Below are 13,568 nucleotides of genomic sequence, written 5' to 3'. Positions count from 1 at the left end.
CCAAGCCCCTCCTCACTGCACAGCTCCGTGTCCCATCTCCTTGCGGCTCCCTTGGCTGCCTACGCAAATATGTTTTAGCCAAAAGACTATTTGGTTAATTTCTCATCGTAGTTGGATCATAGTCTTATAGGGGCCTTTGGGGAAAAAAAAAAAAAAAGAGGTGTCAATCCTATGTTTGTAAAGTGCAAAAGAATTATTTCTATTAAGTGCTAAGAGTCCAGAGACCACACAAATTGGGCAGACCACAGCTTCTTGTGCCTCTGAAGAGACGGACTTAATTCCAATCCTAAAAATGCAACCAAGTGGACTGAGGCCCACTGCACAGGCTGGCTCCCTTGCTTCCACGGAGGCTCTGTCTGAGAACGGGGAGGTTCTCTGGCCTGGGGCTCAGGATTTAAACCCTTCCTGGCTGCCTTTCTGTTAGCCTGATGGGCAAAGCCCACAAGAGGGGTCCAGCTGAACGAAGAATACTGCAACCCTCCTTGGCCAGCTGACAGCTTGGAACATTCAGGTTTGGCCTGGCACCAAGGTGGGCTGTGAAAGGCACCCCCGGGGCGAAGCCTGTCCAGCCACATCCCTGGACAGATCTGTCAGCTATCTAGCCCGACGGCCTCCCTGGACCCCACACCCCGCAGCCCATGGCCCCGTTTAGCTGCTGGCGTTGCTAAGCCCTCCCACAAAGCTGCCAAATCTCTGCACATTTCTCATTCTGTCATTTCTGCCCCTGGTCTGGAGGACCCACGGCTGGTGGCCGAGAGCACTGAGTCTGAGATGCGGAGATGCCCAGGGCCACTGGCAGCACAAGACTGCGGCTCAGGACTGGGCCCAGGAGCAGGCCCCCGCCAGCCTGTGCGGGGGGCACTCCCCTGGGCCCCTGGGCAGCCCAGGTCTCAACATCGAGCGCAGGCTTGGTGGCCAGACCCACGACAACAGAGGTGGCCTGAGCCCGCTGTGGGAGACGGCCACCTAGACCTCCCTGGACAAGCGCTAAGCAGTGGTGCTGGCCCGGGCCCTCGTCCCCGAGTCCCGGGACTGTTATGCTGCCCGGACAGGCACAGTCCCCAGGAGCTACAAAGGAATGTTAAGTTTACCCCACACGCTACCAATCATGCAAAAAAAGTAAAGTCTTACTGGGAAGGATGTTGGGATATCTGTTTTTTTCTCTATTTTCTTCTTTATTGGCCAGTTCAAAAGTTCCTTGTATGTGTCCGGATGGCAACGACTAGAAGAAAATACACAGTTAGCACTAAACGTGATGAATCCGAACACGGCGTTTACGTCCACTTCGCTAACGGGCACAGGAATCAAGGAAACCCCGGCCGAGCAAACTACATGCAGTCCACTGCCCTCCCTGCCCGGCGGGCTGTGCCAGGGGCCGGGCAGACGCGTGAGGAAGACACAGGCCCGCCTGCCCTCAGGGCGCTCTCGCCAGCGGGCCAAGCGAGCTGTGGACGTGGTGACGACCCCACCGTTGGGCCCTCAGCTGCATGAAGGAGGGGACTTGTCTGTGCACTGTCACCAAAGCCCTGGGAGCCACACGTCCTGCCCCGGAGCAGGGACTCCACGGATACTTACAGACTGAGCACAGGAGAACTCTGGAGCAGGAGAGGGCAGAGCAAGGGCACCTTGCGGAGGGGCTGCGGAGGCCAGCTGTGCCCGTGGGGCTGGGCTCGGGGATGGGCAGAGGATGTTCGAGGAGCTTAGATGTGGGCCTCCTGCTTGAGAGGCCGCGCGCTCGCGGGCCAGCGGGTAAGGTCCAGCTGGCCTCTTGTGGGAAGCGCGGACCCCAGCCCCAGCCTGGATCAGCACAAGATCCCCAGGGGTCCTGTGTGCGCACCTGGCTTCAGGAACTCTGCCCTAACCCCCTGCCGCCTCGGATGAGGACCCCGAGGCGTGAGACGCTAGCTAGCACCCTGTGACTGACGTGTGGCTCCGCGGACACGAACCCGGCTGACCCTGGGCTCCCTGACTTCTACTGATTCTAGTCGTCCCCCCGCATTCGCTGGCTGCTGGGACGCCCTCCGCACGTAGGCAAGCCCCGTGCAGTGCACTGTGGGAAAGAGCCTTTTGAACCCCCAGATCACGGCCTTCAACGTTAACCTCCACGTTGACTGGACTGGGGAGGGGACACTGGAATTCGAGGAACGAGTGTCAATATTTACCAAGCCGCTGAGATGTGCCAGGCACTGGAGGAGAAGCGGGTCACCTGCCCCGGGCCATAGCTCAACCTATTACAAGAGGACACTAGATTCATCCGTTTTCCAGATGAGGAAACTGGCCCCCAAGGCTGCTGGAGATTTGTCCAGGTTCACCTGGCTAGCAAGCGGCAGGCACCGGGGGAGACCTTCAGTCTGGCCTGGAGCTGGCCACCAAGACTCCCCTTCTTCAAGTGTGAAGCCCCGGAAGATGGGGGCAGACCTCACAAGTGCTGCGTGGCCCTAGGCTTATTCACACCATGAGTCACGAGGGCCGGACTCACCGCCCACAGGTGCCCAGAGCCTCCCTCTTCTGGGGCGGGCGGCTTCGCCATCACAGACTGAGCCCCTGCCAGCCAGTGAACTCTTTCTTTTGTTTTCAGTTCACCAAACTGGACGGCCACAGGCAGAGAGCCTGGTGGGTGCCTTGGGATCAATGCCTTCTCTACCCAAAATTCCTGGTTCTCTCTCTCTCTCTTTTTTTTTTTTTGTTAATGTTTATTTATTTTGAGAGATAGAGGGAGACAGAGCATGAGCAGGAGCGGGGCAGAGAGAGAGGGAGACACAGAATCCGAAGCGGGCTCCAGGCTCTGAGCTGTCAGCACAGAGGCCGACGCGGGGCTTGAACCCACAAGCGATGAGATCACAACCTGAGCCGAAGTCGGACGCTCAACGGACTGAGCCACCGAGGCGCCCCTCAAAATTCCTGGTTCTTATCAAAGCTGTCTTGACACTGATTTTCTGGACCTAACCTAAACAGAGAATCTGTGGCAACATTCTACACACTTCTCTCTTTCTATACTCGAAAGCTTTTTTGTCCTCACCCTTGAGAATAAAAACGAGGTATAATACCGTAATGGTGGGCGCATGATGTCACGCGTTTGTCTGAACCCACACAATGTACCACACTGGAACCCCAGCTCTGGACGTCGGTCAGTTAGTGACAACGAGTCAACATCAGTTCTCATTTGGAACACACGTAGGGCGTGAACACGGGACACTGTTGATTTGGGATACTATGGGCTAAGGGGGAACGCTGTGCTCTATGCCCAATCTTTCCCTAAACCTAAAACGGCTCTAAAAATTAAAATCTATGCAAATGATTAATTGAAAAAGAAGAAAAGAACCCAAGAAACCTCCCTCTTCCTCGGAAGGTGGGGTGGCTACGGTGAGGTATGTGGGGAGGTTGGAGGGTTAGGTGTCGAGGGGGGACCCAGCTCTGCCCCACCCCCCGCAGTGGCCTGAGACCCGGGATATGACATTGGGGTGGCGATACCAGCTTTTTGGGCTGTGCGGGGGGCCACTTGGGGTGAGGCCAGATGCTCTGTGTAGAAGGCGTATCTCCGTCTCCAAGCGCACAGAATGACTGACACCCCTCACTTTGTCCCGCTGTCAATCTGCCTGCAGACTCGAATCTCCGAGCTGCTCATTGGGCACAGGGGAAATGGGGCAGCACCCGGGGAGGGCTCTGCCGCGACCAGGTCACCCCCACAGCACTGAGCGGGAGCCGTGCAGGTAGTGATCGGTCAATACATACCTGGCGATTGAATGTGCGATTACATAAATTGGCCGAACAGGGTCGGCTGGTGTGCTTGCTTCTGGAGGTGGGATTTCATCTCCGTGAACACACACGGGAGCCACAGGTCATGTCCCTGCCCCTTCCTCCCTGCTCTGCAGTGCTGGGCAGGTGGTAGCCAATGAGAAGAACAGAGAGCAGCCGGGTGTGGGCTGGTCCAGCATGCTCCAAGGGTCGGTTCTGGCTCACGCCTCCCCTGCGCCTTTCTACAACACGCATGCTAGGGCTGGGGCAGGGCCCCTGAGCTGGACAGACTCTGTCTGGGGAGGGGGTGTTCCTGCCCTGAATGGCACTCACTGGCCGGGGTTTCACTGGGGGGCCTGGGAGAGCCTCTGCTGGGATGGCACTCTATCATGGCGGGCAGAGACTGTGAGACTGGATGTCCCCAGGAGTCATCCTAAAAAGCATGGCAGCCCCAGACGCCTCTCGTGCAGACACTGGGCGAAGCTGGGCACACATCTGCCTCTTACATGTTCTGACAATCCTACGGGGACAGGCAGCGTCCTTCTGGTACAGGCGAGCAATCCGAGGCAGGCAGAGGTGGAATCAATGGACCAAGCAAGCGCCCCAGGCTGGTAAGAGGCAGGCCGGCCAGCATTCACGCCTCGACCATGCCACCGAAGTGACCCAGGGCCAAACTCCTTCAGCTCACGGATGCTCTGGGTCGGCAATACACAAACGTCCAAACTCGTTTTGAGACTCGTCCGTCCCTTTCATCGTCTCTGGGACTGGAACTCAGGACATCAGGCGAGGAGGAGGAAGAGGGGAACAGCTGTCTAACGCAAGCGGGGTCATCACAGAGCCAAGAGTGGGCGGGTCCTGGAAGTCTCCAAGGCGCTTAGGAGACAGAAGCCACACAAACACGGCTTGAGACACAGCCAGCTGAGGAGCGCATGGGTCGCTTAGTCAGTGAAGCGTCCGACTTCGGCTCAGGTCATGATCTCACGGACCGTGGGTTCAAGCCCCGTGTCAGGCTCCATGCTGACAGCTCGGACCCTGGAGCCTGCTTCAGATTCTGTGTCTCCCTCTCTCCCTGCCCCTCCCCTGCCCGTGCTCTGTCTCTCATTCTCTCTCTCAAAAATAAAACAAACAAAAAAGACAGGGCCAGCTCTCACAACAAACTGGGGTTCAGAGACTACAAGCAGCTTGTCCCGGGTCCCCCAGCGCCGGAACCAGATCCTCCTTCCCTCTGCAGATCTACTCATCCTTCACTGCCCGGAGGCCTCCAGTGGGCAGCTGGGCAGGGCAGGGCAGGGCAGGAAGGGTGACGTACTTGCTTCGGGGCAAAATCTGAAGTGGCACCATAAACCCAGGAATCGAGGTAAAATAATATCCAAATGCAACATTGAAAAAATTTTTAAATTCAAAATTGAGGCATGATGTCGAAAACACCAAACCTTTATATAATGCCAGGATGGGTGACGGTGGGGTGACAACTCATGGTGGAGCCTGGGACCGCGGGAGAACTCAGTCGGAATGATCTTGTCTTCATTTACTATTTCGTTCGGCATGGATTGCCTGCATTAATTTTGATATTTTGGGGGCGACTGGGTGGCTCAGTTGGTTAAGTATCCGACTCAGGCTCAGGTCACGATCTCGCAGTTCGTGAGTTTGAGCCCCGTGTCGGGCTCTGTGCGGACAGCACAGAGCCTGGCTGGGATTCTCTCTCTCTCTCTCTCTCTGTCTCTGTCTCTGTCTCCTTTTCTCTCTGCCCCTTCCCCACTCTCTCTGTGTCTCAAAACAAATAAACAAACAACACAAAAATTTTTTGATATTTTTGAATAATTGAAATACTATTTCTCCCGACTGAGCTGCTCATGCTTGGGGCAGGTGCGTCGCCTGCCTGGCCCTACTTCCAGCCCTGCTGCGTTGGAGTCGCCCTCACTTTAGAGATCTCAGTGGAGCCGGCTGCGTCTGACTCACGGTCCTCCTGCCGGCAGAAGGCCGACCCCCACGTCCACGCGGGGAAACACAAGCACGTGGGGAAACAGGACAAGACAGGAGGGGACAAAGTCACACCGCTGCCAACTTGGGTCGTTACTGTGAACACGGAGAATGAACTTCTCTCTCCAGGCTGACAGATTGCAAAACAATCCTGTGTCGAGCTGTCTTTCAAGATGACCTAATTTCCCCAAAATAGAAGACACATTTGGAAACAAAGGGAAGCAAGGCAAAGGCGGGCGAGGCTCATGTTCAAAAAATAAGCAAAGTACCGAGGCAACACTCCGTCACCTCCCGTGCCCTCGCGGGATGCTTCCGTGCGAAAAGCCACGCATCTGCTGGAGTGCCGTCTCTGGATTAAATAGCTACCCCACACGCCACTGGTTATGCGGCCCGTTGCCCAGAGCCGCTCTTAGACGGTGGAGGCGGGCTGCCCAGACGTTGGCCCCTGTGCCAGGGCCCGGGGAGGGGGGGGGGGGCAGCAGGCTAAGCAAGGCGCGGTCAGCGTCACCGGCCTCTCTTTGGGGCTCAACACTGAGGACACGGCTGCGTGTGACGTGAGCAAGGTGCACAGAGCTCACGAGGAACGTGGTCAGGGGTAAACACGGAACGGCTAGACCCCAGATGAGTGTCCCCGGTGTCTCTCTTACCTGCCCCCCCCCATGGGCCTCCCTCTCTCCCTCCCCCCACCCCCGAAATCTCTGTCTAGCCAACAGAGTCACAATTCACAGGACATTGACGAAAACTCGAATCGCACGAGGCGAGGCGTCACGGACGCACCTTCGTGGTTTTTGTGGAGAGCTGGGGGGATCGGCTTGCTCCCGTGGGGACCGTCACAGTTGGTTAAGGCCGTGCTAATTGGCTGCTGCCGTTGCCGGGTCCGCAGAGGCGATTCGCCCGGAACGGCAGTAGCTGGGTGATGCCCAGGAGAGGCTGGGGCACAGGTCGAACCAAAGCCCGTGGCCCCTCAAGCGGCCCCATGGCTGTTTAAGTCACACCACGAGGGTGGTTCGCAAGAGGGACGTTTCCTTCACCCATGAGACGCACGAGGTGTCCGAGGCCCGTCAGAAGGTGGCGGGGGGGGGGGGGGGGGGTCCACCGCTTTCCACACAGAACTGTCACCCTGCCGCCCGCTCGGGCCCTGGTCTTCCACATCAGGGAGAACGCCGTGTCCCTAACACGCTAGATTTTGGGACGCGGCACTCAGAGTGTCTGCGCTGGAAGGGGCCTTCGGGAGCCTCTCGCTCGACCGTCTCCTCTTACGAATGAGCAACGAGGGGCGTGCGTGGACCTCGCAGGAGAAGCCAGGCGTCCAGAAACCCCTCTGGGACGGTGTGGCGACCCACGTGAGTGTATGCGGTCTTTGGGACGATGTGCCCTGAAATGCGGCGCCGCGTTTCCCAGGCCCCGACCCCACGACAAGAACAGCAAGGAACCTCCAAACTCACGTTGAACTCCTCCCGAAAGCGCTTGCAGTCATCTGCCGACCGGACGCGGATCTCCTCCTCCAGGTGAGCCACGGGGATGGGGAAGTACTTCTTGGGCCCCGAGGGGGACCTGCTGAGGAGCATCACTCTTTGCTGCTCTGTGGGACCAGAAGACACATGGGGGCCGCTCAGCCAGGTTTCCGGATGGCTGACTCACGAACCGGACGGACCGACGGCACCCCGGAGGAATGACACAGCCAGAGGGTGGACAGTGCTGTCTGACCACGTAGCTGGGGCCGAGCGGGGCCCCGCGCAGCTGAGCGCAGAGCTCTGCCCCCTGCGATAACATCCACACCAGAGGGGCGTCCCTCTGGCCGGTGTGACCTGCTCTCACCAACCACAGTCACCTCATCTTCCAGCTCAGCCCCCAGCCCCCGCTCCCTCCCCCTAGGATCCGGGCACTCTCACACTCCAACTCACTTTTCCAGGCTTGAAATAGGGAGAAACGATTGCACGCTAATCAATACGGAAGAGTAACTTTGGTTCAGGTGGGAAAGACAGGGAATCGGTTAGGATATGCGTCTCCCTCAGCCCTGTCTTCCTTGTGACAAATAGACTGCTCGCTGAAACACCACAAGCTCCAGAAGTAGTAAGAGAAACCCTCCTGGGGGCTCCTGGGTGGCTCAGTCAGTTAAGCATCTGACTTCGACTCACGTCATGATCCCGCGGTTTGTGGGTTCGAGCCCCGCGTCGGGCTCTGTGCTGACGGCTCAGAGCCTGGAGCCTGCTTCGGATTCTGGGTCTCCCTCTCTCTCTGCCCCTCTCCCCCCAAATAAATAAATGTTTAAAAAGGAGAGAGAGAAAGAGAGAGAGAAACCATCCCTGCTTTGCGGGGAGTGGGCAGGGAGGCACTGACAACGAGGACGGGCCTCAGGAGAGATCCTTCCATCAACTCAGAGTGAGACAAAAGGAGAGATTGCTGGCAGGGGCTTCTTTTCCTGCAACGTGACTGATACTCTTGACAAAGTCCACATGAACACTCTGCTGTCACTCCTGCAAAGGGCCTGTCCCCACCTGCAGAGCCTTTCTGAAGCCCAGCCAAGAACTCCTCGCAGGGCTCATTCCTCTGAGAGCAGACGCGTCAGAGTGAGTCTGGCTGGGCCTCTGGGCCTCGCCAGCCACACCTTCTTCTCTCCCTTTCAGGGCTGTTGAAACGTGCAGGGAGCGAGCTGGGGCAGGAAGGAGGCGCCCACAGGCCACAGCAGCACCGAACGAGGTTCTCGGTGACGCTCAGGTCCCGCCAGCACCCCAGGACTGCCCTCCAGCCCCTTGCTAGGTCTTTTGGGGCTGACGTTCTTTTTCATTATCTGGGGGTCGATTCTGCAATTCTGTTTGAAGGCTGACAGTATGTTTGCTCCCCCAAACCATGGAACTATTAGGTAGCAAGCTGACTAGAGGAAGTTACAGTCACTGGTGTGAACCAATCATTCTGAAAGTCTCTGCCTCACAGAACTTTCTCAGCCACCTGCACTTGTGGGCAAAAGAAACAGTGTGCCTTGTAAGTAGCATCGAGGCACGGAACCGAGCCCAGAGCCCGAAAGACAAGGCTGGGAATGCCCTCCACGGGGACCATCCCTGCCTCACCCATTGGCGGATCAGCTCTCTTCCAGCGTCAAGATCCGAAAACGGTGCGAATTTCAGGGGAGCCCTTTAGAGCACGAACCAGGCTGTCTCATCCTAGGGTGATTTTAAAGGGCTTCCTGAAAACTGTCACACGTCAAAACCCTGTCAACAGGACAGGATGTGAACAGCGTTTCCAACAAAGCCACAAACGGAAAGTCTCCAATGTCTGTTTCATAGCCGAGGGAAAGGAGAAAAGTTTTGAAACGGTAAAATTCTACTATCGCAAACGCCAGCATTACACCAGGTAAAGGGAGACCCAAGTCTCAAAAGCGAAGGGATTTAATGTTGCAAATAAGAGGCGGACGACAGCCCCCAGCAAACCCTCCCGGCAGCCCCCCCCACCGCCGCCGCCCCCCCGGCCCTGCAGGGTACCTTGTTCTTCCAGGATTCCGTTGGGCACCTTCTTGTCATTGGCGCTGACCACGGCTTTCCTCTGCTTCCTGAACCTTCGAGACACAGACTGGTTAGCCTCGGGCACAGGGAAGGTCCCCGGGACGCGGGGCTCTTGCGCAAGGATACCCACCAGGTGAGCCTGGAGAAGCTTTTCCTGCCGCTCATGGCTGGACCCTGCCACGCCGGCCCCGGGTCGCCAGCCCCGCTCGTCCCCGGCCCCTCCGGTCCCCAGCCCTGCCGCCCTCTGCCTGGGCCCACACCCGCAGTGCGGCCTGGAGGAGATCATTTCCTCATCAGAGCTGGTCGGGGCAAGTCCGCCCGCGCCCCGGGGACACTCCTACCTGAAGAAGTAGGCGGCGAGGAGGAGGGAGACGACTAACAGCAGCAGAGGCAGCAGCAGCCAGGCCAGCAGGGGCTGGGACGCGCGGGGGTCCGGAGGGCCTGCGGGCAGAGCCGGTCCCCATCACGATGGGACTCAGACGAAGGGGAAAAGGGGGTTTGGGCGAGGAAGGAGCCCCAGCACCAGACCACGCTTCCCCGTCGGCAAAGCAGGCCACCGCCCGGTGCCTTGTGCTCTCACCACTGATGAGATGAGACACGGGGGACAGAGCGTGAGCTGAGGGGCCGGTGACTTTGACCCTGGTGAGGGCTGAGGGGCAGTGAAGGCGCGACAGGGAGCTCCCCGCCCCCCTCAAGGAACCTGTTTCCCCGGGGTCCGGGGCACCAGGGAGGTGGAAGAGGGTGGAGGGTCAGATGCCCTGCTGTTCTGGGGACAGCGTGGGGAGCTGCCAGGGCCAGGCAGGAGCTCAGGGCAATGGGGGTGCAGCCTGGCCCGTGGGCTGGGTGGAGGTCTGTGGCCAGGCCACGACCAGGTCCCCTGAAGCTTCGAGCTCCCGATCCTACGGGTCCAGGCTGACTTTCCTCATTCAGAAGGACCCACATCCCTGGACCAGGGGCAGCTGCCTTGGGCTGCCCAGGACCTGCCCAGTAAGCCCAGATTCTGAGGGGGCTCTAACAGGCTGGCTGTTCTGACTTAGCCCCTGCCTCCCCAGACTCCCACTCACCAAAATGTCCCCACTCCCAGGGAGATCTCGAATGCCCCCTCCTCCAGGAAGCCCGCTTGGCTCCCCTTCTGTGGATCCCAGAGAGTCTCCGTATACCTCCAAGCACAGACCCTACTCTCTCGGAATGAACAGACCCTGGGGGCGACCGCCTTCCCTCTGAGTCAGTGGACGTTCCTCAAAGACAACAATGGTCCTCCCATAGCTTTGTGTCCTCCCATAGCTGAGCCCAGTGGGGGCACCGCGGTCCTGCAGCTTCCCTCCCCTGGCACCCCGTCCTCGTGTATCCTAAAGGTCCCTCCCCACCCCCATCCAGGTTGTAAGCAACTCCCCCCTCCGGGGCCTCACACTGGCTCTGGCACCCGTCAGTGGCCAAGGCACGTATTTCTAATAAATGCCAGTTTTTACTGATTCGAGTGACCGTCTGATGTAGAGGTGCACTGACTGAGAGACACGTGGTCTGTGATGAGGTGGTCCCGGATGCCAGAAGCCTGGCCAAACAAGACGCCCTTCTTCCAGGCTGAGCCAATGCCTCTCCCATCTGGCCAGGGACCTCCCAAGTCAAGTCGTAGGGCAAAGCCAGGGCGACACCAGGCAGAGCCTCTGAGAGTGTGTGCCCCAGTCCCTCTCCCTTGGCCCTACCTGCTGCAGAGCTCCCCTGGGGAGCTGACCCGGCGGGAGGGTGGGGCTTCCACACTCGCCCACCCACGGAGGCCCCGCCCTGCTCTGCCAGGCCCTTGCAGCAAACTCAAGCCCGGCTGATGGGGAGATGCCTGACCCCGGGGGGCGGCGGGGACCCGGGTGTTCCACTCCCCGACTGGGGTCCATCCCTGCCCTACCAAATGCAACCACAGGGCACAGGCGGGTGCCCTTCTCTCGCCCCCCACTTCTGCATTTGCACAGATCTCGGCTGCCCCAGGCCAGCGTCCATCTTGGCAGTGACCGAGTGGCTAGCGTGCGGGTCCGAGGGCTGGCTGCACCTGGCTGAGGGTGTGGGCACTACCTGCAGCCTTGACGGGCACCTGGGCCACAGACAGCCCATCTCTGGGGGGCCTCATCGGGAGGCTCCAGGGTCCAGCCTCCAGGCTCAGAGGCTACAGTTACAGATGTGGGCTCTCCACAGCGTGCTCTTGAGGACCGGGCTGAATGACCCGAGGCCCCAGCGCAGGGCTGTGTGCATGGGCAGAATCGGCAGCCCCCAGGGACAAATGTCAGCAGCTGCCTCTGTTCTCGGGGTGTGGGGGTGGGGGGGGGAGGGGGCAGAGAACAGGTAAGATCACTCAGGGGCCGGCAGGCCTGGCGGGGCTGGGAGAACTGGGGAGTCCGTGCCCCGTCTGCAGGAGCGGCCCCACTGAGGTCAAGCCGAAGGTGGGCCCCCCACACCGACCAGTTCTCTGGGCTTGCCAAAAAGAAGAAACTCGTAGCTATTGTAAAACTTATCTGATTTTTAAATTCTGATAAGTAATTCAACCTAAATGCCATTTTGTAAAACAAAATGGTCCAGAAAAAAAGCTCTGCGGGCTGGGCCGTTGTCCCCTGGGCCAAGTGGAGTGTGAAAACACAGCAACAGCAACAAAAACGGACGCCGTCCTCTATGGGGCCAGCTCTGTGGCTCGGCCTTCTCGCGCGGTCGTCTGTCTTGGCGAGCCTCTGGGTCAGCACGCGCCAGCCTCTTCATCCTGCTTAACAGCTGCTTAGACTTCCACTTTCTGAACAACCCGAGATTTCGACGGACATTTAGGTTCTTTCCAGCCTTTTTTTTTTTTTTTTTTTTTTTTTCCTGTTACTTACGATTTTACATCGTGTATCTTTCTCTCTGGGTATCTTAAAAGTGCTTCCGTAGAAAGCTCCAGAAGGACACTTTGTGCGTCAGTGGGCACACACATTAAGTCGTCAGAGAAACTGCCAAGTTGCCCCCTGCAAAGTTTCCAGCGTCCGCGCTTACCTAGACTGGATGATGGAGCGGATCCCCCCTGGCTGTGAGCAATCCTTTTAAATTTTGCCAAACAGCTAAATAAAATAATACCACTGCAACCTGCCTTTCCCTACTTTCTACAGAGCAAAGCATCATTTCGTGATTAATAAGACAATCAACTGGATATTTGCACGTTGCTTGGTCATATATGCTCGCTTCGCCACTTTCCTACTGGGCTGTCTTTTTCTTATTAATTTTTAGGAAGCCTTCCTGTAATACGGACAACAGCATTTAATTGCACTGTTTGTGAGTATTTACCTTCAACTCCTGCGCAAAGGAATGTCTCTTGATGATTATTTGATACATTTTGTTCAAGGAACAAACAGGGCTTCCGGTTATTGGCACATTGTGGCAATGTGCTGTGACCCCGCCAGATGATCCTTCTTTCAGGGAACAAAGTTCCAAAGGGCACTTCCCGCGGGTCAGGCTCCCGTCTGGAATTCTAGGCCAATGGAGCCCGTCCACCTGCTGTCACCGAGACCTTGAACTGGAGCCAGCGTGGACTTGCCTCCTGGTTGTGTGACCAGCAGCCACTGCCAAAGCCGTGAAGCCCCGGGCAGAAACTGTAACAAGCCGTGAGGGACACATCTGTTCTCAGGGGCACGAGGTCGCTTCCCTGTCCCCGAAAGGAGCGCCTGACACCCACAGCCACCTTACTGGCCAACCGTTTTCTTTCCAAGCGAAGCGAAGAGGCCCAGGGGAGAGGCTGAGTCACCCTGACGGTGCCCTGGGTGCCAGCTGCAGAAACGCCCACGCAGCTCTCTTCTGGCTTCTCCGCTTTGGGGCAAACGATGCTCTGCCCGGTAGAATCGGGACACACTGTCCTCGGGGCAGGTCTGCAGGGTCCCAGGCTGTGGAACAGCACCAGGGACCCAGCACCCAGGGGTCCTGCTTGAGATGAGGACAGTGACACGGGGCACCTGGGTGGCTCAGCTGGTGAAGCATCCAACTTCGGCTCAGGTCATGATCTCGCGGTTTGTGAGTTTGAGCCCCGCACGGGGCTCTGTGCTGGCAGCTCGGAGCCTGGAGCCTGCTTGGGATTCTGTGTCTTCCTCTCTCTCTGCCCCTCCCCCGCTTGCCCTCTGTGTGTGTCTCTCTCTTTCTCAAAAACAAATAAATATTTTAAAAAATGTGAAAAACGTACATGAGGACAATAACAAATGCAGCTTCTATCTGCTAGGGGCTCCTGTCTTCCCTTTTTTGCAGTTCTGGATTTCTCCGGCTGGCAATGTGAGGACAGGGCTGCTCCGGCCGTCCTCTCTGGGGTCTTGCACCAGTGACTTGAGCCCTACTTCGCCCTTCTCTTGGGGGCCAAGG

The 13,568-nt window shown here is 58.0% G+C and overlaps 1 protein-coding gene across 6 annotated transcripts in view; it reads right to left on the bottom strand.

Moving 5' to 3' along the window:
* Positions 1 to 13,568, bottom strand: part of PTPRE (protein tyrosine phosphatase receptor type E) — a 164,295-nt gene that overhangs the window by 29,327 nt on the left and 121,400 nt on the right. For 5 of the 6 annotated variants that reach the window (XM_045439239.1, XM_045439238.1, XM_045439237.1 and 2 more), the window contains 4 exons: positions 9,557 to 9,656; positions 9,195 to 9,268; positions 7,161 to 7,297; positions 1,132 to 1,222 (listed from right to left, as the gene is read on the bottom strand). In XM_045439239.1, the coding sequence (XP_045295195.1) occupies positions 1,132 to 1,222; positions 7,161 to 7,297; positions 9,195 to 9,268; positions 9,557 to 9,656 (402 nt within the window). Of the gene's footprint in view, positions 1 to 1,131; positions 1,223 to 7,160; positions 7,298 to 9,194; positions 9,269 to 9,345; positions 9,515 to 9,556; positions 9,657 to 13,568 lie in introns of those variants that run through there. The other variant, XM_045439241.1, reaches the window with a different exon arrangement.

Source organism: Leopardus geoffroyi, chromosome D2 (assembly GCF_018350155.1).
Source record: "Leopardus geoffroyi isolate Oge1 chromosome D2, O.geoffroyi_Oge1_pat1.0, whole genome shotgun sequence".
Taxonomy (NCBI): Eukaryota; Metazoa; Chordata; class Mammalia; order Carnivora; family Felidae; genus Leopardus; species Leopardus geoffroyi.
Note: the sequence above shows the minus strand (reverse complement) of the source record. Positions and strands in the feature narration are given on the sequence as shown.